Consider the following 26829-nt stretch of genomic DNA (forward strand, 5'->3'; position numbering starts at 1 on the left):
CAATAAACAAATCTGACTTTTTCTAAACAACTCTTTCACGCCCTTTTGATTGTAAATTTACTGATGATTTTGCATGTTCTTGGACATCTTCTTCGAGATTAATATGTACACACACTTTTTCACAGTTTCTTTTGTTTTCATCAAATTATAAAAATACTACATCTACGCTAGTTATTACCCTTTTATTTCTAGGATTTATGACTCTGTAACCTTTGAAATCTTCGCAGTATCCATTAAAAATATATTTTTTCAGATTTAGAGTACCATTTCTTCTATGTTGTTCTGAAATTTGTACCATGACCTTACATCCAAAAATTCTTAGATGAACAAGATCATGTTTCTTTCTAATTCAAACTTTATTTGGAGTCTTGTTTGTTACGCTGTAGTGGACGATCTGTCAGTCAGATACACTGCAGTTGATATTGCTTCTGTCCAATAACATTTTGGTGGTCCTGCATTCTTTAACATGCTCCTTGTTTTCCCTGCAATTGTTCTGTTAGCTGTTGTGCTACTCTGTCTTGAGCAGAACTACAGCGAATTATAATTTGATGTCGGATTCAAATTCACTCAGATGATGCCCAAACTCTTTACTGACATATTCAGCACCACTGTCTGATGTGACAACTTTTATCCTCTTACCACTCTGTGTTTCAACCATGATGCGAAAACTGGCAAATATTGCTCTCATTTCTAAGGAGATAAACTTGGGTATTTCTTGAAAAATCATCAAACAAGGTTAAGAAATAACAACTGCCTCCTGTAGATTCTTCTTTCATATGCCCACAGAGGTCTATGTGCATCAGCTGCAAGAGATCAAAATATCTATTTTTACTTGTAGTTGAAAGTGATCTGGTTTGCTTTCCTTATATATAATTTCACATGGTAAGTTACAATTATTGCTTTTCTTAGTCCCTGTTGCCATACCATTTAAAAAGCCATACCTTTCCTATTAACATGTCCGAATCTTTGATGCCACAAAAAACTATTTGCAGAATATATTGGATAACTATTTTTAACTTGAAGAACATCTGATTGATACTTTTACTTGCTGTGGCTATAGCTCCGCCACTCTGATCAGTTATTTCTACGCCATTTAAAGCAAAAATTACCTTGTTGCCCTTATTCACTATTTCACTCACAGAAAGCAAAGTTGTAGCAACATTCTTCACAAAATGTAAATTATGTGCTGTAATGTCTTGTGATTCTTCTTTGACATTAAATTTAAAGTTTACCTTTCAAACCAGTTCACAAAGTAATTGCACCAATGTTTGTTTTTGGAGAATTATCATATAAAACTGATTAGTCTTTGGTAATATGCATTGAAGCTCCAGAAACCAATCTGCACTCTTACTTTCAGTTTTACCACAAGACAATTTTGGAAGGTGACTATCAATAGCCATCAAGAAATGTATAAAATGCATGTATGACCATTGGGTGCTTTTATTGTAAACCCAAACATCGACCAGTTTCAGTCATGGACAATCTTCATGGATAAGGGTTAAAATGTTTTAAGCCAGAACATTACATTTGTCAGTACTTAAATAATGTGTAGAGCATGTTATGAGTATCAATGTACGACACAAGACTGCTCTGTGTACACTTGGTAAGTTTGCTTATACTGTGTCATGTATTGATACTCATGACAATCTCTACACATTATTTAAGTAATGATAAATGTAATGTTAGGGCTTAAACCATTTTACCCTAACCCATTAAGAAGGTCCATGACTGAACCTAGTCTATATTTGGGTTTAAAATAAAAGGAGCTGATGGTCAAACATTCATTTTATACTTTACCATAAGAATAATATTCAGTAAGTGCCTTCCTTTCTGGATCTTTTGAAACTTGACTTTTTTCTTGTGTACTTGTTTTCTCCCTTGCACTGCGATGCAAAATGTCCCATTCCTCGGCATTTATAACATCGAACGAATTTCTTCTTTTTATATTTTGAATATAAAACTGTTTCCTTGTCCTGGATGGGATACTCTTGTAATTTCTTACATCTTATAATGTCTTAACGCTATCACCTGTAATTGGTATCCCTGATCTCTCTAACCCCATTTTTGTGGTGGTGTACTTATCAGGTAGTCCAGATAACAACAAGCTATCAGTATACTCTTCAGTAATGTCGACTCTGATATCTCTTTGACGATTCGATGTGGAGATGATTTTGTTTACATTTTCATCAACATTTTTATCTAATTGTTTAGTGGTAATCTCTCTTAGCAAAGCCACTTTCTTTGTTAAAGCTCCAGTTTCAAAAGCTCTTCTTAGATTGTCCGATGCTTCGTTTACTGTGCTGATCTTTTCTACATGAACATAATGTACAGGATCACACAGAAGAATTAATTTGGATTTTGCCTTATGATCGCTGTTCTGGAAATCTGGATCCATGAACTTTAAGGTTCCATAAATTACAGCCCAAAGATCGTCCAACTGTAGACAGGCTTCTACTGCAAATTTCCAAACTGCATAATTCTGTTGACCCATGAGCTTCTCAATCTGTGGTATCTCGGCAGAAGCCTTTTGCACAGTTACATTGTAATTACTGTAAATTCTAAACTGTTCACAAACAAGATTACGTTTTTCGCCATTCAAGAGCCAAACTTATTCAATTCAATCTTCCTGGGCTCATAACCTCTTGTATTATATATTTGACCTTTAAAATAATGTTGACAGAGTAACACTATTTAAGAACAATAATGTATTCCTAGCACTATACAAAGGCGTACTAGCGTAAACACGTAGCACAGACACCGCAGAATAGGCTACATAAAACAGGCAAAGAGTTCTGTATACATAAACTCACTGCCGACATAACAAATATTTTGTTCACCAAATCCCAACAGCTTTATTCCTACATCCACAGCTTTTTCACTTTTCTGTTGCGTAGAAAATGAATTCAAAACAAGATGAAACAGGATTATTATTAGAGTCCATCGAAATGTATGTGTGATTGCTGGCATTGTGGAATGTTAGAGCAAATGAGTACATAAAAAGAAGTGTTAAGAATAACGAAGCATATGATTTGTTGCTCAGAAAGTATAGGGAATGGCCACAAAGGAAGATGTTTCGAAAACATTTAACTACTGAAACGTTATGAATAAGAGCATATACAGATATTTATACATTCATTACCTGAGTATAATCCTTTTGTGCACATATTATTGCATGACATGTTGCCATAACTATGTCTCAGACACTATAAGGTGGAACTGTAAAATTAAATTTCAGGTCTTCGAAAGAATTGCCAGTAGCAAGGTACGGTAGCGTAATATTTAAGTGCTGACGCAGTGAAACTGCTTCTCTTATTGCGTCATTTTGTTTTTCTGGTGATGGGGATGTGGGCGTCCGCCGACGCTTTGCGCGGGATGAGGGTCGGGCGGCAAGTGGCCAGTTTATGACGAGAACCGTTTCTAGTAATGTATCAAACGCTGGACTGTCACCACGCAAAAGTTATGATAAACTTTTTCTTTTCCTTTCCGCCTCAATTCTGTGAACAAGTATTTATAAGTGATCTTTGACGGTCCTTGAACCAATTTTTCATTCAACTTTTTTTCTGCTTGCAACAGCGTAGAGAAAATACTATAGCAGCTTCATCTTTGTCATCCAATTTTCCGAACCGCAGTATTATTGAGCAGTCCAGGAGAGAACGTCAATAATACTGTACAGTATTATAGTTAAAATTATCGTATGATGGCCGCGAGAGTAGTAAGATCTTTGAATGAAGAGGCGCCAGCGTTGTTGATAGCACCGAGCGGGAGAGTTATTATATGCCATAAATTAATTTTTTTGTCGTAAGATGTCATTGATGTCCCACTCTGTGTATTGAAGAATTTTAATGTATGCAAGGGTCTGGTAAAATGTTTCTTATGATATCTTAATGTCATATATGGAATTGAAGTTTTCTGTAGACCGGTATGGTGTAATAAAGATTACTATGCATGGAGCTGCCGTGATAAGTTTTGACAGCACATTGCAAAGGTTCTGCGGAGGTGACGAAGTAGGAGTTGGAAGTTTGAGTTTTGTGTTGTTGCTAAATTACTCGCAATGAATTCCGAAGTCACAGAAATTAAAATCCCTATGCCCTGGGGGTATGTAAGTGGTAAGTTTCACAGTAAGTTGAGTTGTTGTTCAGGTAAATTCCCGTTTAAGAGGAGAGGATTTATTTTGTTGTCGGAATAAATGTAATTTTGGCTGTGAAAGGAAACGTATTTGGATGGAATTTTTAATACACGGGAATTGGGGTACAGTGACAGTTCACAGTATAGCCGTTTCATGCACATGCATGTAATTGCAAGTCATCGTGCGATAGTGGGAACCACATTTACTAGATGATTGCAGTGTGAGCTGATCAGGCATTAGTTACGATAAAATTGACTGCATTCCGTCATGCCCAGATGTTTTCCCTTTTATCTTTGTTCATATACTCATGGAGTAGCATTACAACAATTATTTCATTAACAGGGCAATTAGTGTAGGTGCAAATCAGCAAGAGATGCCCCTTAACCACTGATTGGAATGACAGATGACTGGACTTACTTGGTGGATAATTTGCTTTTGCTCACAATTATGGGTGTTGACAATGTAGTGAACATGAAATTTGTAGAGCACTTAATCAGAATGCATTCCTATACTATAGGCTAGGTGAAACTAAGATTTACAGTTATTTTCCATAATCTTTGGTGGCTTGCTGGAGTTTGGTTTGGTGTTTAAAATTAGCAATGCTTTATAAAAATGGGCTGAGAATAAACTGTTGTAAATTGTTCCATTCCTTTACTCCGCTACAAATAAGAGTATTTACATCCAGTGTTGTATGATTCCAGCATTGTTTTGTATTGATGGTCTCTGTTCCTTGTATATCAACTGAAGACGACAAGACCATGTCGTATGTCTCCCATGCATCCTCACTCACATACTTGGTAAATTCTCCGAAGTCTGGCTTGAACCCTTCTCTCTGCAAGGTTTTTCCCATTTCAATTTCTTAAATATTTCTGCGACACTAATTGCCCATCTGTAGTCTCCCATTATATACCTGTCCAACCTCAATTGCACTTGTACAGTCTCCCTTGACAGTATTTTTGCTGGGAATCCTGTACACCTGCAGTGTAATCAAACTGTGGTCTCTTAAGGGGCATGTGAATTACTTCTTTATTGGTCATCTGTACCTGCAAACATTGGATGTCTGCCTTATCCTGTAACATAATGATGTGGCATTGTGAGTGAGTCTTGGTTAGATGGTGATAGTTTGTTTGGGAGTTGGCAAAGTCAATGAATGGTAATACAAAATCGTGCTTGTGCTGACATACTGGTCTATAGAGTAGCTCGAGGTCTAGATTTAGTTGGAAAGTGATAGTTCGTTTGTGTGTTGATGAAGCAGTATCGAATGTGAAGGTAGATTAACCATCATTATACTCTTGCATCAGGAATTAGTTGAGCTCAGACTGCTGTCCTACCATCCATATTTTCATTGTTTGAGGTCAAACTACACCTGTTTACATAGCGATCTAAAGGCTTGTAGTAATTTGTATAGATAATCAGCATGTGTACACTCATGATAGTGTATAGAATTCTCCCAATCAAGCTGAAGACAACATAAGATTAAAATGTGTATTTGAGAACATTAGGACCTTGTGCTAGATCTATTCATGGGTATTTGAAGAGGAAGGGTAGTTAGGTGTAATCTTGCTATGTCTCACTGCCTTGGTCAGTGGCATCACTGCTGCCAGTAGTTTGCAATTACAAATTTTTAATGCACTTTATGCATTCTGTAGTTACATTTATACCCTCAAAGAACCCCCCCCCCCCCCCCCCTGTTGTCAAACTATAGTCTGATATTGTCATGGTTTTTAATGTGTGTGAAAATGTTAAGAAAACTTTATACCCATGGAAGTTACATTATATCAGTTTTTATTTTGGTAATATTTTCATGTTACTAATGTCATTCACTGTTTGCTTCTTGAGTTGTGCCGTGTTAGGTTGGCTGTGTATAATGTATCAGTGACATCATCAGAGAGAGAGACAGAGACAGACTTATTCTGTGATAATTTGATGCTGATGTATTAGACATGGAACCAGTACCTTGCCACTCCTGATTCTTAAAACATTGGCTGCAACAAGACCATTGGTGGACACACAAGAGGTGCACCTCTGATACTGTGTGTGTATGCTGGTGGCCACATGCTCCAGTATGTTTAGTGCAGTATACAGGATTATCCAAAAAATGTTTACAAGCTGACATGGCATATCAAGCATACAAAAAGGGTCATTAATCACATAGTAACTGGAGATTGCAAAGGCCATACGGGGTTAGTAAATGGCTTTGCAGTTATTTAGTTGCTTGGTACAAACGGATGTCCTCTACAAGATGTGTATCACATTTTTATCTCTAGATGCACTGAGACACGCCTGACATCCAAGCTGCATAGGATGATGCACCCTCTCGAAGATAACTGTTGCATCTTGAAGACATCCTGCTGCGCAAAAATCCTGCCCCTTAGGTCCTCTGGTGATTTATACACAAGACTCTTCAGATACACCGTACAGGAAAAAGTCGATTGGAGACAGTTTGGGTATTCGTAGTTGCCAGGCAACTGGTCCACTGTGACCAGTCCAGCAGCCAAGGTTGCCTGCAGATGTGCAATCACTTGTCTGCTGAAACACATGAGGGCACCATCATGCTGAAATCGAATGCGGTTACGAATAAGCATGTCTGGCAGGAATAAGAGATATGTGCGACCATCAAATCAGTCTGGGAGAATGTATGGGCCAATTAAACAGTCTCCAACAATGCCAACCCACATGTTAAGTAAATTTGTATTGTGAGGCATGCTTATGTGTAACATGTGGATTGACATCCACCCACATACACAGATTGCGAACGTTCATCACACCATCGAGTGGGAATGCAGCCTCATTGCTGAAGAGGACCCTCACTGGAAAGCTTCAGTCTGTAGGGGATTCCTCCAGAAACCACCATGCAAATCCCGGGCGTTTGTTGTAGTCCCTCGGTTGCAATGTATGGATCCATTGAAAATGATAAACAGGCGCAGTCCTGTGTCATGTACAATGTGCCAGGCGGAGGGTTGGGCGATATTAGTGGCACAGGATACACCTCTTGTACTTTTTGACATATGCTGCACCCTTTCAGGAATACTTTCTTCTGCCACAACTGTGCATGTTGTTGATTGGCAACCAGCATCCAGCTTTTGCAAGTCTAATAAGCAGCTTTCGCACACTGAGTGATGCAGGCCAGTGAGTAACGTGTGGAAAGGTACTCTTCTATCAGGATATTTCGCACAATACAATCACACAGCTTCTTGTTCACTGCAGTTGATGTATCTCAGCCATTTCATGGTATGTGTAGCTAGCCATGTTACTCTCAATGCTTCCACGTCTTCTTGTGACGTTTGCGGCTCCTGGTTCCTGCGTGATAACTGATCCTCGTTGTACGCCCGATGTGCCATGCCAGTTTCTAAACATTTGTTTTAATCACATTGTATAATGCAGTATTGTGCATTAATTTGTATTTCTTTAGTTGACACCAAAGTCCTGCAAATTGAGTACAATATCTGGTTCAGCACTTTGACATTTTTTTTTAGTTTTTGTTTTTTACACATATCATCAAAAAATACACTGTACCAAGTAGAGTGGCTTGTGTGGCTGCCAACAGGCACACGGTGCCAAGCATGAACAGCTCCAGATGTGTGATTACTTTATAAACGAGTTAATGTGTTGGATGCATGATGTTAAGCATGTAAAACATTTGTTGTTGTCTTCAGTCCTGAGACTGGTTTGATGCAGCTCTCCATGCTACTCTATCCTGTGCAAGCTTCTTCATCTCCCAGTACCTACTGCAGCCTACATCCTTCTGAATCTGCTTAGTGTATTCATCTCTTGGTCTCCCTCTACGATTTTTACCCTCCACGCTGCCCTCCAGTACTAAATTGGTACTCCCTTGATGCCTCAGAACATGTCCTACCAACCGATCCCTTCTTCTAGTCAAAGTGCCACAAACTCCTCTTCTCCCCAATTCTATTCAATACCTCTTCATTAGTTATGTGATCTACCCACCTAATCTTCAGCATTCTTCTGTAGCACCACATTTCGAAAGTTTCACTTCCATACATGGCTACACTCCATACAAATACTTTCAGAAGCAAATTCCTGACACTTAAATCTATACTCGATGTTAACAAATTTCGCTTCTTCAGAAATGCTTTACTTGCCATTGCCAGTCTACATTTAATATCCTCTCTACTTCGACCATCATCAGTTATTTTGCTCCCCAAATAGCAAAACTCCTTAACTACTTTAAGTGTCTCATTTCCTAATCTAATTCCCTCAGCATCACCCGACTTAATTCGACTACATTCCATTATCCTCGTTTTGATTTTGTTGATATTCATCTTATATCCTCCTTTCAAGACACTGTCCATTCCGTTCAACTGCTCTTCCAAGTCCTTTGCTGTCTCTGACAGAATTACAATGTCATCGGCGAACCTCAATGTTTTTATTTCTTCTCCATGGACTTTAATACCTACTCCGAATTTTTCTTTTCTTTCCTTTACTGCTTGCTCAATATACAGATTGAATAACATCGGGGAGAGGCTACAACCCTGTCTCACTCCCTTCCCAACCACTGCTTCCCTCTCATGTCCCTCGACTCTTATAAATGCCATCTGGTTTCTGTACAAATTGTAAATAGCCTTTCGCTCCCTGGATTTTATCCCTGCCACCTTTAGAATTTGAAAGAGTATTCCAGTCAACATTGTCAAAAGCTTTCTCTAAGTCTACAAATGCTAGAAACGTAGGTTTGCCTTTCCTTAATCTTTCTTCTAAGATAAGTCGTAGGGTCAGTATTGCCTCACGTGTTCCAATATTTCTACAGAATCCAAACTGATCTTCTACCAGTTTTTCCATTCGTCTGTAAAGAATTCGCGTTAGTATTTTGCAGCTGTGACTTATTAAACTGATAGTTCGGTAATTTTCACATCTGTCAACACCTGCTTTCTTTGGGATTGGAATTATTATATTCTTCTTGAAGTCTGAGGGCATTTCGCCTGTCTCATACATCTTGCTCACCTGATGCTAGAGTTTAGTCAGGACTGGCTCTCCCAAGGCTGTCAGTTGTTCTAATGGAATGTTGTCTACTCCCGGAGCCTTGTTTTGACTCAGGTCTTTCAGTGCTCTGTCAAACTCTTCACGCAGTATCGTATCTCCCATTTCATCTTCATCTACACCCTCTTCCTTTTACATAATATTGTCCTCAAGTACATCGCCCTTGTATAGACCCTGTATATACTCCTTCCACCTTTCTGCTTTCCCTTCTTTGCTTAGAACTGGGTTTCCATCTGAGCTCTTGATATTCATGCAAGTGGTTCTCTTTTCTCCAAAGGTCTCTTTAATTTTTCTGTAGGCAGTATCTATCTTACCCCTAGTGAGATAAGCCTCTACATCCTTACATTTGTCCTGTAGCCATCCCTGCTTTTGCACTTCCTGTCGATATCATTTTTGAGACGTTTGTATTCCTTTTTGCCTGCTTCACTTACTGCATTTTTCTATTTTCTCCTTTCATCAATTAAATTCAGTATCTCTTCTGTTACCCAATGATTTCTACTAGCCCTCATCTTTTTACCTACTTGATCCTCTGCTGCCTTCACTACTTCATTCCTCAAAGCTACCCATTCTTCTTCCACTGTATTTCTTTCCCCCATTCCTGTCAATTGTTCCCTTACGCTCTCCCTGAAACTCTGTACAACTTCTTGTTTAGTCAGTTTATCCAGGTCCCATCTCCTTAAATTCCCACCTTTTTGCAGTTTCTTCAGTTTTAATCTGCAGTTCATAACCAATAGATTGTGGTCAGAGTCCACATCTGCCCCTGGAAATGTCTTACAATTTAAAATCTGGTTCCTAAATCTCTGTCTTACCGTTATATAATCTATCTGATACCTTCTAGTATCTCCAGGGTTCCTCCATGTATTCAACCTTCTTTCATGATTATTGAACCAAGTATTAGGTATGATTAAGTTATGCTCTGTGCAAAATTCTACCAGGCGGCTTCCTCTTTCATTCCTTAATCCCATTCCATATTCACCTACTATGTTGCCATCTCTTCCTTTTCCTGCTATCGAGTTCCTGTCACCGATGACAATTAAATTTTCGTCTCCCCCCTCTATTTGAATAATTTCTTTTATCTCATCATACATTTCATATATTTCTTCATCTGCAGAGCTAGTTGGCATATAAACTTGTACTACTGCGGTAGGCGTGGGCTTTGTGTCAATCTTGGCCACAATAATGCGTTCACTATGCTGCTTGTAGTAGCTTACCTGCACTCCTATTTTTTTATTCATTATTAAACCTACTCCTGCATTACCCCTATTTGATTTTGTATTTATAATCCTGTATTCACCTGACCAAAAGTCTTGTTCCTCCTGCCACCGAACTTCACTAATTCCCACTATATCTAACTTTAACCTATCCATTTCCCTTTTTAAATTTTCTAACCTACCTGCCCGATTAAGGGATCTGACATTCCACGCTCCGATCCGTAGAATGCCAGTTTTCTTTCTCCTGATAACGACGTCCTCTTGAGTAGTCCCCACCCGGAGATCCGAATGGTGGACTATTTTACCTCCGGATTATTTTACCCAAGAGGACGCCATCATCATTTAATCATACAGTAAAGCAGCATGCCCTCGGGAAAAATTACGGCTGTAGTTTCCCCTTGCTTTCAGCCGTTCGCAGTACCACAACAGCAAGGCCGTTTTGGTTAGTGCTACAGGGCCAGATCAGTCAATCATCCAGACTGTTGCCCCTGCAACTACCGAAAAGGCTGCTGCCCCTCTTCAGGAACCACACATTTGTCTGGCCTCTCAACAGATACCCCTCCATTGTGGTTGCACCTACAGTACGGCTATCTGTACCGTTGAGGCACGCAAGCCTCCCCACCAACGGCAAGGACCGAGCGAGGTGGCGCAGTGGTTAGACACTGGACTCGCATTCGGGAGGACGACGGTTCAATCCCGCGTCCGGCCATCCTGATTTAGGTTTTCCGTGATTTCCCTAAATCGCTCCAAGCAAATGTCGGGATGGTTCCTTTCAAAGGGCACGGCCGACTTCCTTCCCCGTCCTTCCCTAATCCGATGAGACTGATGACCTCGCTGTCTGGTCTCCTTCCCCAAACAACCAACCAACCAACCAACGGCAAGGTCCATGGTTCATGGGGGGCGGGGGCAAAACATTTATGATTGAAGAAATTGTAGTATGTCACATATCTTAATGCTTGGCACATCTCCTAAACTGTGTGTCATACATAGATACAATTTTGCAAATTCAATCAGTGATATATGTGGATATTATGTGCAACATGTGTTACAAATAGAGGTAGTAGTAAAGAAATAATAAATTAAAACTTCGTGCTTGATGCTGAAGCTATACTAAAAATAGGTCAAAAGGTAATTGGAAATAACAATAGCTGAAATACCATTACTTGGCAAGAATCATGGGAGACATAGCATCTGTATTATGGGACATTCACTAAAGTACCGCAATTCTAGGTATACGAAGTTTGACACATACATTCAAGTCTGTGATGTACTTCTTTGATGGATCTAGCTCTTGTAAACTTTACATCCAGCTAACTTAGAAATCCTGTCAAAGTTAAAACTCTTAGCAAATATGAAGTAAAGAACTGTAAAATTTGATTGGTGTTGAAGTGGGTATTTATTATTGTTTGAGTGCTTCTGTAGGGAGTGGGAGAAGGAACATGTTACAAAAATAAGGAACTTACTGAGTATGCTAAATAATGAACTTGAAGAGATGATTGTTTTTTATCAAATCTTTCAATATTCCAGTCTTACTGACTATGTAGAGGTAGGATTTACATGCTCTGTAGGTAAAGCTATTTATCCCAAATCCAATGAAATTCTTCAGGTGCCAGAATTGTGGACCCAGCATTAAGAGCGAGTGGTGAAGTAACTTGTAAAAAGTGAGGCATAGCTGCTCATGAGGTAGGTACTGCATGTACATCCCCAGAAATTTAAATTCCTCAAATAACCAGCTGGCTTATAGTGAGCATTGCACTGTGTTCTATGAGCAAAGAAGAAGAAGAAACTACGGCTGGCAAAAAAAAGCTACTCTATTCTGAAGAAATTTAAGGCAACATAACCTCACTCCTTCAAAACATCTTGTGTTACAACAATGAAAACTCTTAGTGATCATGCTAACTACCTCAGCGCAGACCCAACCGTTAGAGAGATTAGACTCCACTTGTACTTGCAAGTTTATCTGTAAGGAGAGTCTAACCACAGAGCACAAAGCTTGATTGTTTAGCATAGATGAAAGTTTTCCAGAACACAGTCTGTACAAAAAACAATGTCCTTGGTGGCCACCCCCTGCCCATCCCCAACCCCCCCCCCTCTCTCCAATTGTAAATGATATTGGTCTGTGTGGAGGAATTGGAGTGTCTAGTGCAAGAAACGTCCTCTGTTTGTTTCTCTGCACAAGACTGTTTAAAACTATTTAATAAAACTGTGCAAAAATCTCGTAGGAAAATATTATCCTAGTGGAGGACAGAGTTCGTCTGTGAATGACTGGTGTAACTCTTCATTCGTACATGTGATCACAATGCTTGTAGTTTGATCACTGTACTTAGCAATTCATGACACCCTCAACAAGGCTGTTTCCACAGAACAACTAACTATCCAAAGGGGCCCGAGGGGTCAGATTTGTTTTAGAACATGATGTTACCTAAATACATATGTCTTCTCATCAAGGCTGAATAGCACAACATATGAGTCATCCATTTTCCTCATCAGCTCTCAATCCATCACACATACTGTTTGGTACAGTCTGATGGAGGTTCTTCATTCCAGTGATAACATCCCAGTCCAGCTACAACCCCTTGAAAGAGTAGTGCCGAAAAGTAAAGCACCAAAATGGAGCCTTCGTTTGGCAACCTAATTTCACTCCTGCCAACTGGTTGTATTTTAACAGGAGAGTGTGCTGTAAGGCCTACTGAGTGAAATTCACAGCCACTCTGTACAATTCTGTGTCACCTAGTGTAATCTGGGAAGCTACTGAGGCATTACTCAGTTTGTCACAGGAGGAATGGTCAGTATTTAGGAATATGTAGGGACAACCATTTGAAGCACAAAAGGTCTAGTAAACATGTGCTCAAAAGTGCATATCTTAAGAGCTGTGAGCACTACTTCAACTTCACTAACTGCAAAATAAATCTCTTCTATTGCAAGCTCTTTGCTTTCCAGAGCTGTGAGAACTTGTTCATTATATTTTGAACACTATATGAAAGGATCATTTTATAAGTCATTTACTAAGATTGCATTTATGCACTGAATTTAAAATAAAAAAAATATTTATAAGGTAATAAACATATAATTGAACTACCACAATACTTATTTACAGTGAACACATTACTGCACTGAAATGGTGCAGAAGTTGCGCGCGCGGGGCCACACACACACACACACACACACACACACACACACACACACACACACACATCAGTTGGTTCTACTGAGAAGCTCATCAATGGAGTAGAAGCAGTTGGCCACCAATAAATCCTTTATGCTTCTCTTAAACTGAATTTCGTATGATGATACGCTTTTTGTGGCTGCTGGCAAGTTATTGAAAATGTGTGTTCCTGAATAATGCACACCTTTTTGTACAAGAGTAAGTGACTTTAAATCCTTGTGAAGATTATTCTTTACTTCTAGCTTTGATCTGAACTGAGCTGTTGGTTTTAAAAAGTGATAAATTTTTAAGGACAAATTTTGTTATCCCATATGCCATTATGGAGTGACAGTAAGCATAATATGCCAGCTTTTTCATTTTTATATCCCCTATGTCTGACAATTCGCATTGCAAATAGAGATTTGTTTAGACGCTTCAGCAGTTCTGTGGTGTGCTCCTCCCAGTTGAATTTATTGTCAAGTTATAATCCCAAGAATTTAACACTGTCCACTTCTTCTGTCTGCTTGTCATCATATGTTAGGCGTATGCTCGTGGAACACCCCTTACAAGTTCTGAACTGCATGTAGTATTGTTTTTTCAAAGTTTAGTGACAGAATTGGCTAGGAACCAGTGAATAATGTCCACAAATATTTTATTAGCCAATCCTTTTTACACTACACTTGATTTGCTATTTATTGCAATGTTTGTATCATCAGCAAACAAAACTAACTTTGCATCTGGTAATATTACTGATGAAAGGTCATTGATATACACAATAAAAAGTAAGGTCCCTAAGATTTAACCTTGTGGGACCCCACATGTAATTAGTTCCCAGTTGGATGATGCCTGATAGCTTAATACATCTCTCTTTCCTAATAACACCGTATTTCCTGTCAGAGATATAAGATTTGAACCATTTAGCACCATTTCCTGTTACACCATAATATTCTAATTTATTTAAAATTATATTGTGATTTACACAGTCAAATGCCTTTGACACATCACAAAACATACCAGTTGCCTGCAATTTTTTGTCAAATGAATTAGGTACATTATCTCTGTAAGTGAACTGTGACTTTGACGGGATGTTATTTGTGATAAGATGGTTATATAGCTGATTGTACATTACCTTCAAAAATTTTTGAGAATGCTGGCAAAAGTGAAACTGGACGGAAATTTGACACTATTTCTTTATCTCCCTTCTCAAACAGTAGTTTAATTCAGCATATTTCAACCATTCAGGAAATATTCCACTGATAAACAACTGGTTACACATATATAATAGAGGGAAACATTCCACGTGGGAAAAATATATCTAAAAACAAAGATGATGTGACTTACCGAACGAAAGCGCTGGCAGGTCGATAGACACACAAACAAACACAAACACACGCACAAAATTCAAGCTTTCGCAACAAACTGTTGCCTCATCAGGAAAGAGGGAAGGAGAGGGAAAGACGAAAGGATGTGGGTTTTAGGGGAGAGGGTAAGGAGTCATTCCAATCCCGGGAGCGGAAAGACTTACCTTAGGGGGGAAAAAGGACGGGTATACACTCGCGCGCGCACACACACACACACATATATCCATCCACACATATACAGACACAAGCAGACATCTCACAAGCAGACATATTTAAAGAGAAAGAGAAAACTCTTTTATTCCCGGCGGGGTCAGGGATTTTCTCTGCCTCGTGATGACTGGGTGTTGTGTGCTGTCCTTAGGTTAGTTAGGTTTAAGTAGTTCTAAGTTCTAGGGGACTGATGACCATAGCTGTTAAGTCCCATAGTGCTCAGAGCCATTTGAAAACTCTTTGTCTTTAAATATGTCTGCTTGTGAGATGTCTGCTTGTGTATATATATATATATATATATATATATATATATATATATATATATATATATATATATATCTGTGTGTGTGTGTGTGTGTATACCCGTCCTTTTTTCCCCCTAAGGTAAGTCTTTCCGCTCCCGGGATTGGAATGACTCCTTACCCTCTCCCCTAAAACCCACATCCTTTCGTCTTTCCCTCTCCTTCCCTCCTTCCCTCTTTCCTGATGAGGCAACAGTTTGTTGTGAAAGCTTGAATTTTGTGTGTGTGTTTGTGTTTGTTTGTGTGTCTATCGACCTGCCAGCGCTTTCGTTCGTTAAGTCACATCATCTTTGTTTTTGGTTACACATATAGCTTAATATGTTACTTAACTCAGAATCACATTCTTTGATTAACTTTGTTGGTATTTTATCATACCCACTAGATGTTTTTAAAGATTTTATGGTGGACATTACTTCTGCTGAGGTAGTGAGGGTCAATTTCATATTATGGAAGTTACTTGAAATGTCTGGTCTGGGGTACACCCATGGCAGCATCCACAGAACCTGACAACCCCATCTTTTCAGTAACAACTATAAAATGTTTGTTACAAAGTTCTGCAGCACTATGTACATCTGCCACCACTGTATCCTTTACTCTTAATGCTATTTGCTCCTCTTCATGTCTGGTTCTACCCGTCTCCTCCTTCACTATATCCCAAATTGTCTTTATTTTGTTATCTGGTATGACTATCTTTTTCCTTGTAATAAATTTGTGTTGATGTCCATATCACAGTCTTTAATATTTTGCAGTATTTCTTGTAATGCCCTATAGCATCAACTTCAGAACTGTTTCGGATTGAGAGATACAGATTTCTTTTTGTTTTACAAGATACCTCTATTCCTTGAGTAATCCATGGCTTCTTTGTAGACTTTGCTCTAACCTTGGTTCCTTTTGGGGGAAAACAGTGTTCAAATAAGGTAAGCACTTTATTAGCAAAAGTGTTATATTTTTCATTCATGCCATGATCACTATAAACCTCACTCCAGTGAATGTCTCAGAGGAGTGACCTAAAACATTTTTGGCTTGTTGATTACCCTCTTGAGTTCATATTTAACAGATCTTATATCCTGATCAGTATTAACATTTAACAGAAGGAACTGCATGTCATGGTCTGAGAGGCCATTGACTATTGGTTTTGTAATATAATTTTGTTAGTTGGACTTCATAGAAAAGTGGGAATTAAGTTGAATGATAGTGTTACTAACTCAAATAAGTTCTTATTTGGAGAGTCTTTAAGGACATACATTGAAGTCACCAGCAGCCAATACTTTTTTGTGTTTGGTTGTTTAATGGGCCAGTACAGCTTCAATGTGGTTTTTGAACAGATTAAAGTTACCTGCAGGTGCTCCATATACACTTAATATTATGAAGGATTTTTTATGAAATCCTAGTTCTGTTGCACATGCTTCCATTTACTGTTCTAGGCAAAATTTATGAATGTCTTTGTTCTTAAATTTATGACATTTCCTGATGAATGTTGCAACTCCTCCTTTCTCCATTTCTGCTATACAAAAGTGAGAGGCTAAGCTAAATCCTGTAACACTTAAAATTTCTATACCAGCGGTCACATGAAGTTGAGAGAGGCAGATTATCAGCTGGGTTTGAGGACTCTAATTCATCTATGTAGATAATTAATTCATTAATTTTATTTGTCAGTCCACAAATATTTTGATGCAGTAAAGATAGCTGACATTTCACATTGACTGAGTTAAAAATGGGTCGAGTTGAAATTTCTGCTGATAGTTGAAAATTCTTAACCAACAGCTGTTAATGCTGATGTAATAAACTACAATTATGTTTGTTTGGTTTCTTTCTCAAACTGAAGGTTTCTCTCAATCCTAACCTCTCTTAAAACTTGTTTTCTTTCTGTCCTCCCTACCCTAAAAAAGGGTATTTTCTGAACACTACAACCACTGGATATTTTATCACTCATGACAGCACCTCCCCCCTTAACTTTCCTACTATTTTCCCTCCTGCAGGTTCGGGTGTTAGAATAGGCCCGAGTTATTCCTGTGTTTCGACCTTTATGTGATGGTCCCATGTCAGATTTGACCTCCATCTTTCTAAATTTTCCCGAAGAGCAAGCCAATTGGGGAAGGGCGTCTTACATGGTACATTGTGTCCACTTTCTCGTCATCGCATTGCAGTCCCGTTCATTCTCCATCTCTTGGGTGAGGACACCTTCCTTGGGTGCATTTTCCACCATACACTATGTAGTGTCGCTTTCTGCATTGACGATGACCATGGGCTTCTTAGCACCTCATATCCAGCACGGTAGCCATTCTGTTGTGGTGGGGCCACCATGTACCCTGTTTGTTGTGGCCCCCTGACTACACAGATACCTGTGCCGTTAACTCCCCACGTATGCCATGGAGTAGTTGCCCATCTCCCTGGGACATCGAGACTCCCAGCAATGGTCATCCTGACAAGTGGCTCTTGCTGAGGCTGGGTGGCGCATGTAAGGAGGCCCCTGGTCGGAGTGGGTGGCATCAGGGCAGATGACACATCATGAAGCGTTGTACGGCATCTCTTGCTGGTGGTCCACCGCCAGCAGTCTCTAAGCTGCCGAGTCTAACTTCAGTGCTAACAAATATGACCCTAAACCATTCACCTCCCTTTCTACGCAATGGGAGGAACGTCATGCTGTTGATGGCAGTGAAGCTTATTCGCCCTGGTACCTCGTATGTACGAGAGTTGATGGGGAATCTTTCATGTCCATGAAACCTCAGTTTCTTGTGGAACAGTTACAGGACAAGTTTGGGGATGTGGAGGGCTTGTCCAAAATGCGCTCTGGGTCAGTCTTGATAAAAAACAGCATCCTTGCCCAGTCACAGGTATGACTCGTTTGTGACAAGTTTGAGGAATGTTTCTGTTACCGTCATGCCCCATAAAAGCTTAAATGTGGTCCAGGGTATTATATTCCACAGGGACCTTCTTTTGCAATCTGATGATGAGCTGCCTGCCAATTTGGAGCGGCGAGGTGTTCATTTTGTTTGGCGCGTCCATCGGGATCTGAGGGATAATCAAGTTGCCACCGGTGCCTTCATCTTGGCATTTGAGGGTGACACATTGGCCGAGAAGGTCAAGGTGAAGATCTACCACTGTGACTTCAAACTTTATATCCCTCCCCTGATGCAGTGCTTTAAGTGCTGGAATTTTGGCCATATGTCTTCTCACAGTACTTCCAGTGTCACATGTTGAGGTTGTGGATGCCCCTCACATCCCTATACTCCATGTGCCCTGCCTCCCATCTGTGTCAACCGTGGAGAGCATCATTCACCTTGCTTGCCAAACTGTAGGATTTTACAGAAAGAGAGGAAGATCATAGAATATAAGACCCTGGACCAACTGACCTATACTGACTAAGAGGAAATTTGAGCGCCTACATCTTCTGGCTATGGCCTCCTCTGCTGCTACGAGAACAGTTGTCACTCTATCAGTTCCCTGCATTCTTGTCCTTCTCAGAACCAGAAGACTACACCTGCCCCCCTGACGGAGGGGGCACTTCCCTTCCTGTAACTGGTCGTAGGGCTTCACGCTCATCCTCAGTCCCGGAGACTGAATCAGTGAAGTCCTCCCAGCCAGGGAAACCCAAGGAGCAGCGAGAGAAATCCAAAAAGGATGTTCCCAAGACTAAGGGCATTGTGGTGGCACCTACACCACCGCTACCTACAAACTCTGTGTCTGCGAATGACATGGAGATTTTGGCGTCCACTGAGGACCTAGATCTCGCCGGACCCTCAGACACACTGGATATAGACTGCTCAGGCAAAAAGTCGGTGGCAGCAGGTGAGTCTGAGGTGTAAACTACCTACTTGAATGTTCCATGCCTTCCCAGTCTCACTATGACGTCATCCTCCAGTGGAATTGTGGTGGGTTTTTCCACAACATAGCTGAGCTATGTCAACTGTTAAGCCTTACATCTACTTTCTGCATTGCCCTCCAGGAAACCTGGTTCTCAGCAATGCGGACCCTTGCCGTCTGTGGCTATAAGGGATACTACAGGAACTGTAGCGACTATAGTCCAGTGTCAGATAGTGTTTGTGTTTATATCCGAAACTCAGTCTGTAATGAACCTGTGTCCCTTCAAACACCTCTTGTAGCTGTGGCTGTCAGAATAAGGACAATGCAGGAAATAACTGTCTAATCATAACATGTAAGCTTTCACGGCCAGCGTCTTCATTAATGAAAACTTCCGGTCTGAATTGCCCTGGTCCATATATAAAACTGCTTCTCCTTCCTGACGTTTCGTTGCCTACTGCGAGCAACATCTTCTGAGGTGAGTCGGCGACTGGCTGCTAGGCGCTGGAGGTCCCGCTTATATAGAGCGCTTAGATGGCGCCACCATTCATCACGTGCTTTCGACTTAACTATCTCTGGCTAGTGCCATCTCTCTCGATTATAGGTAATCGATAGTCACTTCATTGGTACAGAGTCGACGGCCTTATCTTGTCTGGTTTTAATCCTTCTTCTTTTTTGTTGAAATAATTTTCGTGCTTGTAGATCTCTATAGCTTCTCTATACATGCGGGTATAAGAATGTGAGGTCCTAGCTATCACGTTTGTCTCACTAAATTTTATTTCATGATCACCGTCTTTGAAAACGTGTTCCGCTACAGCTGATTTGTCAATTTGTCCCAATCTACAGTTCCTTTTGTGTTCTGTTAGGCGGGTATTAACACTCCTTTTAGTTGTTCCAATATAAACCATGCCACAGCTACACGGAATTTTATACACACCTGGGGTAGCTAAGAGGTGTCGTGCGTCTGTCACCGATCTTAAAATTTCACTAATTTTCTTGGTAGGTCGAAAGACTGTCTCCACTTGAAACTTGGCCAAAACTTTCCCAATACGGTCTGTGATGTTATGAATAAATGGAAGAAAAACTTTTCCAGCCTACGGTTGTTGTTGTCGTGTATTTTCGGACACTTTTCTTCTATGGTCTGTGCCTCGGTGTTTGAGACAGTCTGTCCTTTCTCTCCCTCTCTCCCTTTTTTTTTTCCTATTCTTTCCTCCCTGTGTGTGCCTGAAGGCCGACCCACGCGTTCACATGCATAGCCGGTGACGGGGTAAAGTGTAATTCCCCGCCCTGGGTAGACAAGTAGGGCCCGTGTGTATCCCCTGGTAAAGGCCAGGCCCGGGAAGGGGTGATTGCCCAAGCTGACACCTTCTGACCATGCCGATTGGTCCCTGCGTCCGTTTCTCAGGTGGTGTGACCTGAGGTGTAAATATTCACCTAAGACCCTCTGAGAGGGTCCTCACAAGGAAGGAGCGCACCATCGGAGACCATGGCAATCATGGGGGATTCATCCACAGTGGATTTCTCTTCTTCTTCTCTCTCGACTTCTGCCCAAAAACAGAAACTTGACCAGACACCAATTACAAAAGTACTACCGCCTGCCCCAAAGTTCCTCGTAGTTTCTAGATGTGAGGTCGGAAAGGATTTTTCATCTGTCAACCCTTTCGTTATTCAGAAGGGTGTAGATGCCATAGCTGGACCTGTCAAGCCTTGTGTCAGGATGCGTAACGGTACCTTGTTGTCGGAAACTGAGAGCACCTTTCAGGCACAAAAACTCCTTCGGGCCACACTCCTGTACACGTTCCCTGTCCGAGTGGAGGCTCACCGCACTTTGAATTTGTCACGTGGTGTGGTATCTACTAGATCACTGGACGGATTGACTGACAAGGAGATTCAGTCTTTCCTCGCTGAGCAGGGCGTGACGGCTGTCCATAGGTTCATGAAAAAGGTTGAAATGACCTTGTACCAACCCGGACACTTTTCTTGACCTTTGATAGTGTTCAGCTGCCGTTGTGCATCAAAGCGGGCTGTGAGGTTATTTCTGTTCGCCCCTATGTTCCGACACCTACGCGCTGCTACCAGTGTCAGCATTTTAGCCACACCCTCCAGTCTTGTTCTAATGCGGCTAAATGCGTCACTTGTGGCAGGGACGCCCATGAGGGTGACTGTCCACCTCCATCTCTTTGTTGTGTGAACTGTCAGGGTGACGATGCAGCGTCCTCTCGCGACTGTCCCATCTACAAGGATGAACGCTGTATATAGCAAATCCACTGGTATATCGTCATTCCCTGTAGCTTTCCTACTCTTCATGTCCTTTATCGCCTTCTCTACTTACCTTGTCAGTATACTGGGCCTTTTTTCGTCTTTGTCAACAGATTCCTCTGGCTCTCTGTCGATGTCATCTGGGCGATGTTCTGTATCATATAGTTTCCTTATATATTCTTCCCATGTTTTCAGCACTTCCACTTGTTCAGTAACCACGTGTCCTCTAGAATCTTCTATTCCGAACGTTCTTACACTTTTGTTCTCTCCTTCTCCCAGTTCCTTCGTTTTCTGGTACATGAGGTCATACCTTCCTCTTCTTTGTAGTTGTTCTATTTCATCACACATTTCTTCTAAGTACTATTCCTTTGCTTTGTTTGTTTCCCTCCTGAGGGCATTGTTAAGTTTTCTGTATTCTTCTTCATTAACATTTTTACACTTCCTCCTTTCTTCCATCTTCTCCAGCATCTCATTGGTGATCCAGGGTTTTCTCGCTCTCTGTCTCCCTCCCAACTTCACTCTTCAGAGTATTTAACAAAACCATTTTAACATTATACCACTGATCTTCTGCACTTTCACTTGTATTTTTGTGTCTCACTTCGTTAAATTTTTTCTCTAATGATTCTCTTATTGCCAGGTTATTTTCTCTTAGCTTTTCCAAGTCCCATCTCTGTTTTCTCCTCCCATGCTGTTGGATCTTCTTCAGCCTTGTGCTGATTTCTGCAACCAAAAGGTTGTGATACGAGTTGATGTCGGCAGCCGGCATAGTCTTGGCGTCCTTCACACTGCCCCTAAACCTCTGTTTGACGAGTATTTAGTCTATCTGATATCTGTTCATATCTCCTGGTCTCTTCCATGTGTACAGTTTACTCTTCCTTTTCTTGAACCAAGTGTTCATCACCACCAAATTATTTCAGTGACAGAATTCCACTAGCGTTCCTCCTCTATTGTTTCTTTTTCCTAGTCCATATTGTCCAACAATGTTTGCTTCATTGCCTTGTCCAACCACACTATTCCAGTCACCCATGATTAAGGTATTTACTTTTCCTGTTCCTTCAGACTGAATGTTGTCTTCTATTTCAACATACATTTTCTCCGCTTTTTCGTCATCGTGATCTGATGTTGGCATGTACACTTGGACTGTTAGAATTACAGTATTAAGCCTTTTTCTCTTTTTCCTTTTTTTTCATTTGTACAGTATCAATGTGGCAATTATCTTAAAATTCTCAATTTTGATCACCTAATGGCAATTCAGTGATCACAATTGGTACTGAATTATTTAACTTTGATGGAAGAGACTGGTGTGGCCATAATTTATTGTTAATTTCCTCTTTGTTGTAGAAAATAATTCTTTAACTATTTCAGTAACTCAGTTGCTTCTGGCAAGATAATCTACAATATAAAAACAGTCTTTCTCCCAAGAGGGAATTACCGTATTTTATGAGCTATAAGATGTTATGGGGTATAAGATGCACCTTAATTTTTAAGCAGCTTTATTAAAAAATAATATTTTTACCATTTTTATTATTAGAGTACAAAGCCAGACAAAAATAGGATCTTTATTTATAAAACTGAAGTGACACTTAAAATCTCTGAAAAATGTCATTGTAGACTGCAGTGATGCATCATAGTCTAGATGGTGTTCGGGGTTTGTGATAGCGTGGTAGGGGAGACTGTGTTAGCAACCTTGTAAATCCCCGCAACTCATGTTCATCACATCAGTGCACTGCTGCTGTCAGTTGAATCCAATTTAGCCAGATAGATAGAGATAGGTTTCATTGAATAAATGGCCATTTTTAAGTCTGGTGGGAATTTTAAATCAAATTCTAGATATTTATGCATTAATTTTGAGTATGACACATCTAAATTTTGGAGACAATTTTTCAGAGAAAAAAGTGCATCTTATGGTCTGTAAAATATGGCACAGTATATTATAATGTTATAGATAAGAGAAAGGTAAAAGTATTTTTGTTTAATGATAATTTAGTCACTTATGTAACTGTTCTTCTATGAATTTGTTCTAGGAAAATGGTGGGGTCCAAGGGAGAAGCAACCTATACTTGCATTGCATGGGTGGCAGGACAATGCTGGTACCTTTGACAAGCTAATTCCTCTGTTCCCTGCTGACATTGCTGTTCTGTGTATTGACCTCCCTGGTCATGGCTTGTCATCTCATTATCCTAAAGGTCAACAATATTACATATTCTGGGATGGTCTTGTCATTGTGCGGCGTGTGGTGAAGCATTTTAAATGGGAACATATTTCCATCATTGGCCATTCTCTGGGTGGTGCTATAGGTTTTCTGTATGCTTCAGTATTCCCAGATGACATTAAAAAACTTGTGTCAATAGACATTGTGAGTCCAGCTGTGAGAGAGCCGTCCAGAATAGTGCACGAACTGGGGCAAGGAATTGACAGATTCCTTAAGTATGAAACCCTGACGCCAGAGGATGCACCTTGTTATTCATATGATGAAATGATTGATATAGTGCAGAGTGCTTATAAAGACTCACTGAACCGAGAGTCTTGTGAAGTGCTAATGAAAAGAGGTATGAATCCTGTGACAAAATCAAATTGTGATTCAACCAAAGAAGGGTACCTCTTTAGCAGAGATGTCCGACTGAAAGTTGCTGGTTTGGGTCTCATATCAGCAGACTTAGTTTTTGAGTTAGCAGAAAGGATAAAATGTGAGTACTTGAATATAAGAGCAAAACCAGGCCTTAAGTTTGATAAACCTGAACATTATCATGATGTCCTTGAGAAAATTAAAAAGACTGCAAAAAGATTTGAATTTTATGAGATTGAAGGAACCCATCATTTGCACTTGAATTCACCTGAAAGTGTCAGTACACATATTGTTAACTTTTTAACATCATAACTAGAATATTGTTCTAGCTAATAGTTAAATGAAGAATTTGCAAAATGCATCTTGACTGTTGAAGTGCTGATAAAGGAGTAGTGAGATTAATTTGTTCCACATTTGTTTATAAATCTACATGTGTGTTTACATAACATTTTTCATAGTAGTAACTCTCTGCTTGTTTGCACAATACAGCATTTCCATAATTCCTCAAACTTCAAATACAAGTAATTATATGCTGAATAATTTTGAACCACATAACATTTCTTGAGCACTGCTTCTTAACCCTGGAACGAATGTCCTGGAGCCTTACCAGTGACAAGTGAGATCAAGGATAAAGATGGATATGACACACACATTATGTTGAACTTTGCAAAACATTCCACAACTGAAGATTATGTGCCCATTTCTTTGGAGTATTCTTTCTTGTTGTCAGCAACACATGTGAAATACTCTTGTAAGGGTAATGCGAGGGTGAGGGGGAAGGGAGGTGGGTGCTGCATACTGGTAAATCATTCCCTTACAGACAAAAAACTTATATCCTTATCACCTTCTCCCCAAACAGAATAATTTTCTTTTCTAAATGTTGGGAAATTTGTTAATTTTGTGGCAAGTTCTTTTGAACATAATTTAGAATCATTTCTACAATTGTAGAGAGGTGGGGAAACTCTTGGCTTATCTCTGTATGCACAATCTTTTGTTACAGTCAGTAGACACTCCATTGAATTGGTATATACATACATTCACACATAGATAATCTAAGGGCTAAGGCCTTGTCAGTGCAACCACTCATTTCTGTCATTGGCTGTTTGTTTCAGTTCCATTTGATTGTGACAGCCTATCCTTATCTCAATGTCTTCCAAGTACTTTTTCCTAGGCATCCTCTTCCTTTCTTTTCCAGTAATTCCCCTTCAAGAATGTTAATGACAAAAGTGTTGTGTGATCACGTGTCCTGTAAGTGTTCTTCTCTCTTCCATTTCCTTTAGTAATTTTCTGTCTTTGTTGATTTTCCTTAAGGCTTCCAGGTTGTTTTCCTTTCCATCCAGCTCATTTTTGTCATTTTATGCTATAATTACGTTTCAATAGCTTGCTATTCCTTCCCTTTCCACCCAACCCAAAGTCTACCCTTCTGAATACTTAAATAATTTTGCAAAGGTTTTTCTGACATCTTTACTCATATGTTTGCTAGTGAAAATGTTTTTCTTTGTCATAAATTTCTGTTTTGCCACTGCAATCTTTCACTTCCATTAAGCCTCTATCATCCTTGAGATTATACTCCAGAGATAACAAAATTATTTCACCTGATCAATTTTGACATAACCAGTTTTTTATATTCGTTTTAATTTACTCCATATTTTTCTGTACTACTATTACTTTACTTTTGTAAAGACACTATCCTATGAACTTCACATTTTATTTTACGTAATGTTACTCATTATCATCTCAGAATGCCGCAGCAAGCCTACTGATACTAGTTTCTCTGCTAATAGATATTCAAATATAATCCCCCAACATATTTAATAAATGAACACTCTTCTGGAAAGCTCTTGAACCACTGAAACACTGCACCACTAGATACACACTTGCATTGTCGGTGTGTGGAGAAGTGGTACAGTTTATTTTAATTTGTTGCAATGGGAAAGATAAGCAGCACCTATACTGGTTTGAGATCTGTGGATCTTACATATATTGGGAAAAAAACTTTGCTTTTCTCAAATCTGTTAACATCAAGTAATCTGTGGAGGAAAAGTTAATCTTAGTCCATCCTTATCAGCCTTATCAGTTACTACTTAATCTATAAATAAAGGTTAGTGTATGTTCCTGACTGAGAGTTTACGATGTTAACTCCAACAACACAGTGGAATTTTTTGTTTTGTTGTTTAGGGTATTTTTGCTAGTATTCAGAGTATGCATTGAATATGCAGCACTTTAATAAGGTAGAGATTCTGCTGGCAGGATCCTCTTGTGTGTTTTGCATTATATTTGTGCAGTGAGATTGATTCTAAGTATTTGAAATGTAATGAATACTTCAATAATTCCATCTAGTCTCTGTTAACATTCCTCAGATTTTTGCACAAAAGAGAGAAGCAACTGAGCTGTAGCCACAAATATATTTACAGTTGTAATTGATGTGCACTACATTGCTTGAATTTTATTATGTGTTTGGTAATTTTTTATCTCTATGATGAACTGACAGATATCTGCTGTTACTGAATTTTTACTTGATGTGATTTTAATGTTTCCTATTTTTTATGGGTGTTCTAGAGAGACAGTCACAATGCCTCTCTGTATTTTTTCAGTATCAGTAACTGTTCTGTGAAGGGAGTTTCTGGAAGAATATTGAAATGGAAATGTAACTAAATAATATTTACATCACAGCATGAGTTGTTTAATTCATGGTTTCAGTTTTTATCTGTAGTGAGGATATGGGAGTGAAATGTCAATGACACACAATCATTTTTTTTTACTTGTATACACAGATGAATGTTTTGTAGGACATATTTTATAACAAATGAACTGTCTTTAAGTTTTGTAATAAATGTTTTATTGACAGTGGCA

At 39.6% G+C, this 26829-nt stretch overlaps 1 protein-coding gene across 4 annotated transcripts; it reads left to right on the forward strand.

Moving 5' to 3' along the window:
* The first annotated feature begins 3731 nt into the window (after positions 1 to 3731).
* On the forward strand, positions 3732 to 26829 carry LOC126251725 (probable serine hydrolase). Of its 4 annotated transcripts, none has more exons than XR_007545780.1 (2): positions 3732 to 3844; positions 23435 to 23571. XR_007545780.1 is itself a non-coding variant. In XM_049952330.1 (2 exons), the coding sequence occupies exons 1-2, from the start codon at positions 3847 to 3849 to the stop codon at positions 24286 to 24288; spliced, it is 867 nt and encodes a 288-aa protein (XP_049808287.1). In that variant the 5' UTR covers positions 3766 to 3846; the 3' UTR covers positions 24289 to 26829. The 4 variants fall into 4 exon arrangements, 3 of the variants coding, with proteins under 3 accessions (XP_049808287.1, XP_049808286.1, XP_049808285.1); XM_049952330.1 differs by having other exon boundaries at positions 3766 to 3859; positions 23435 to 26829; XM_049952329.1 differs by lacking the exon at positions 3732 to 3844 and adding an exon at positions 3866 to 4106 and having other exon boundaries at positions 23435 to 26829.

The sequence above is a fragment of the Schistocerca nitens genome, chromosome 4, assembly GCF_023898315.1.
Source record: "Schistocerca nitens isolate TAMUIC-IGC-003100 chromosome 4, iqSchNite1.1, whole genome shotgun sequence".
Classification (NCBI taxonomy): domain Eukaryota; kingdom Metazoa; phylum Arthropoda; class Insecta; order Orthoptera; family Acrididae; genus Schistocerca; species Schistocerca nitens.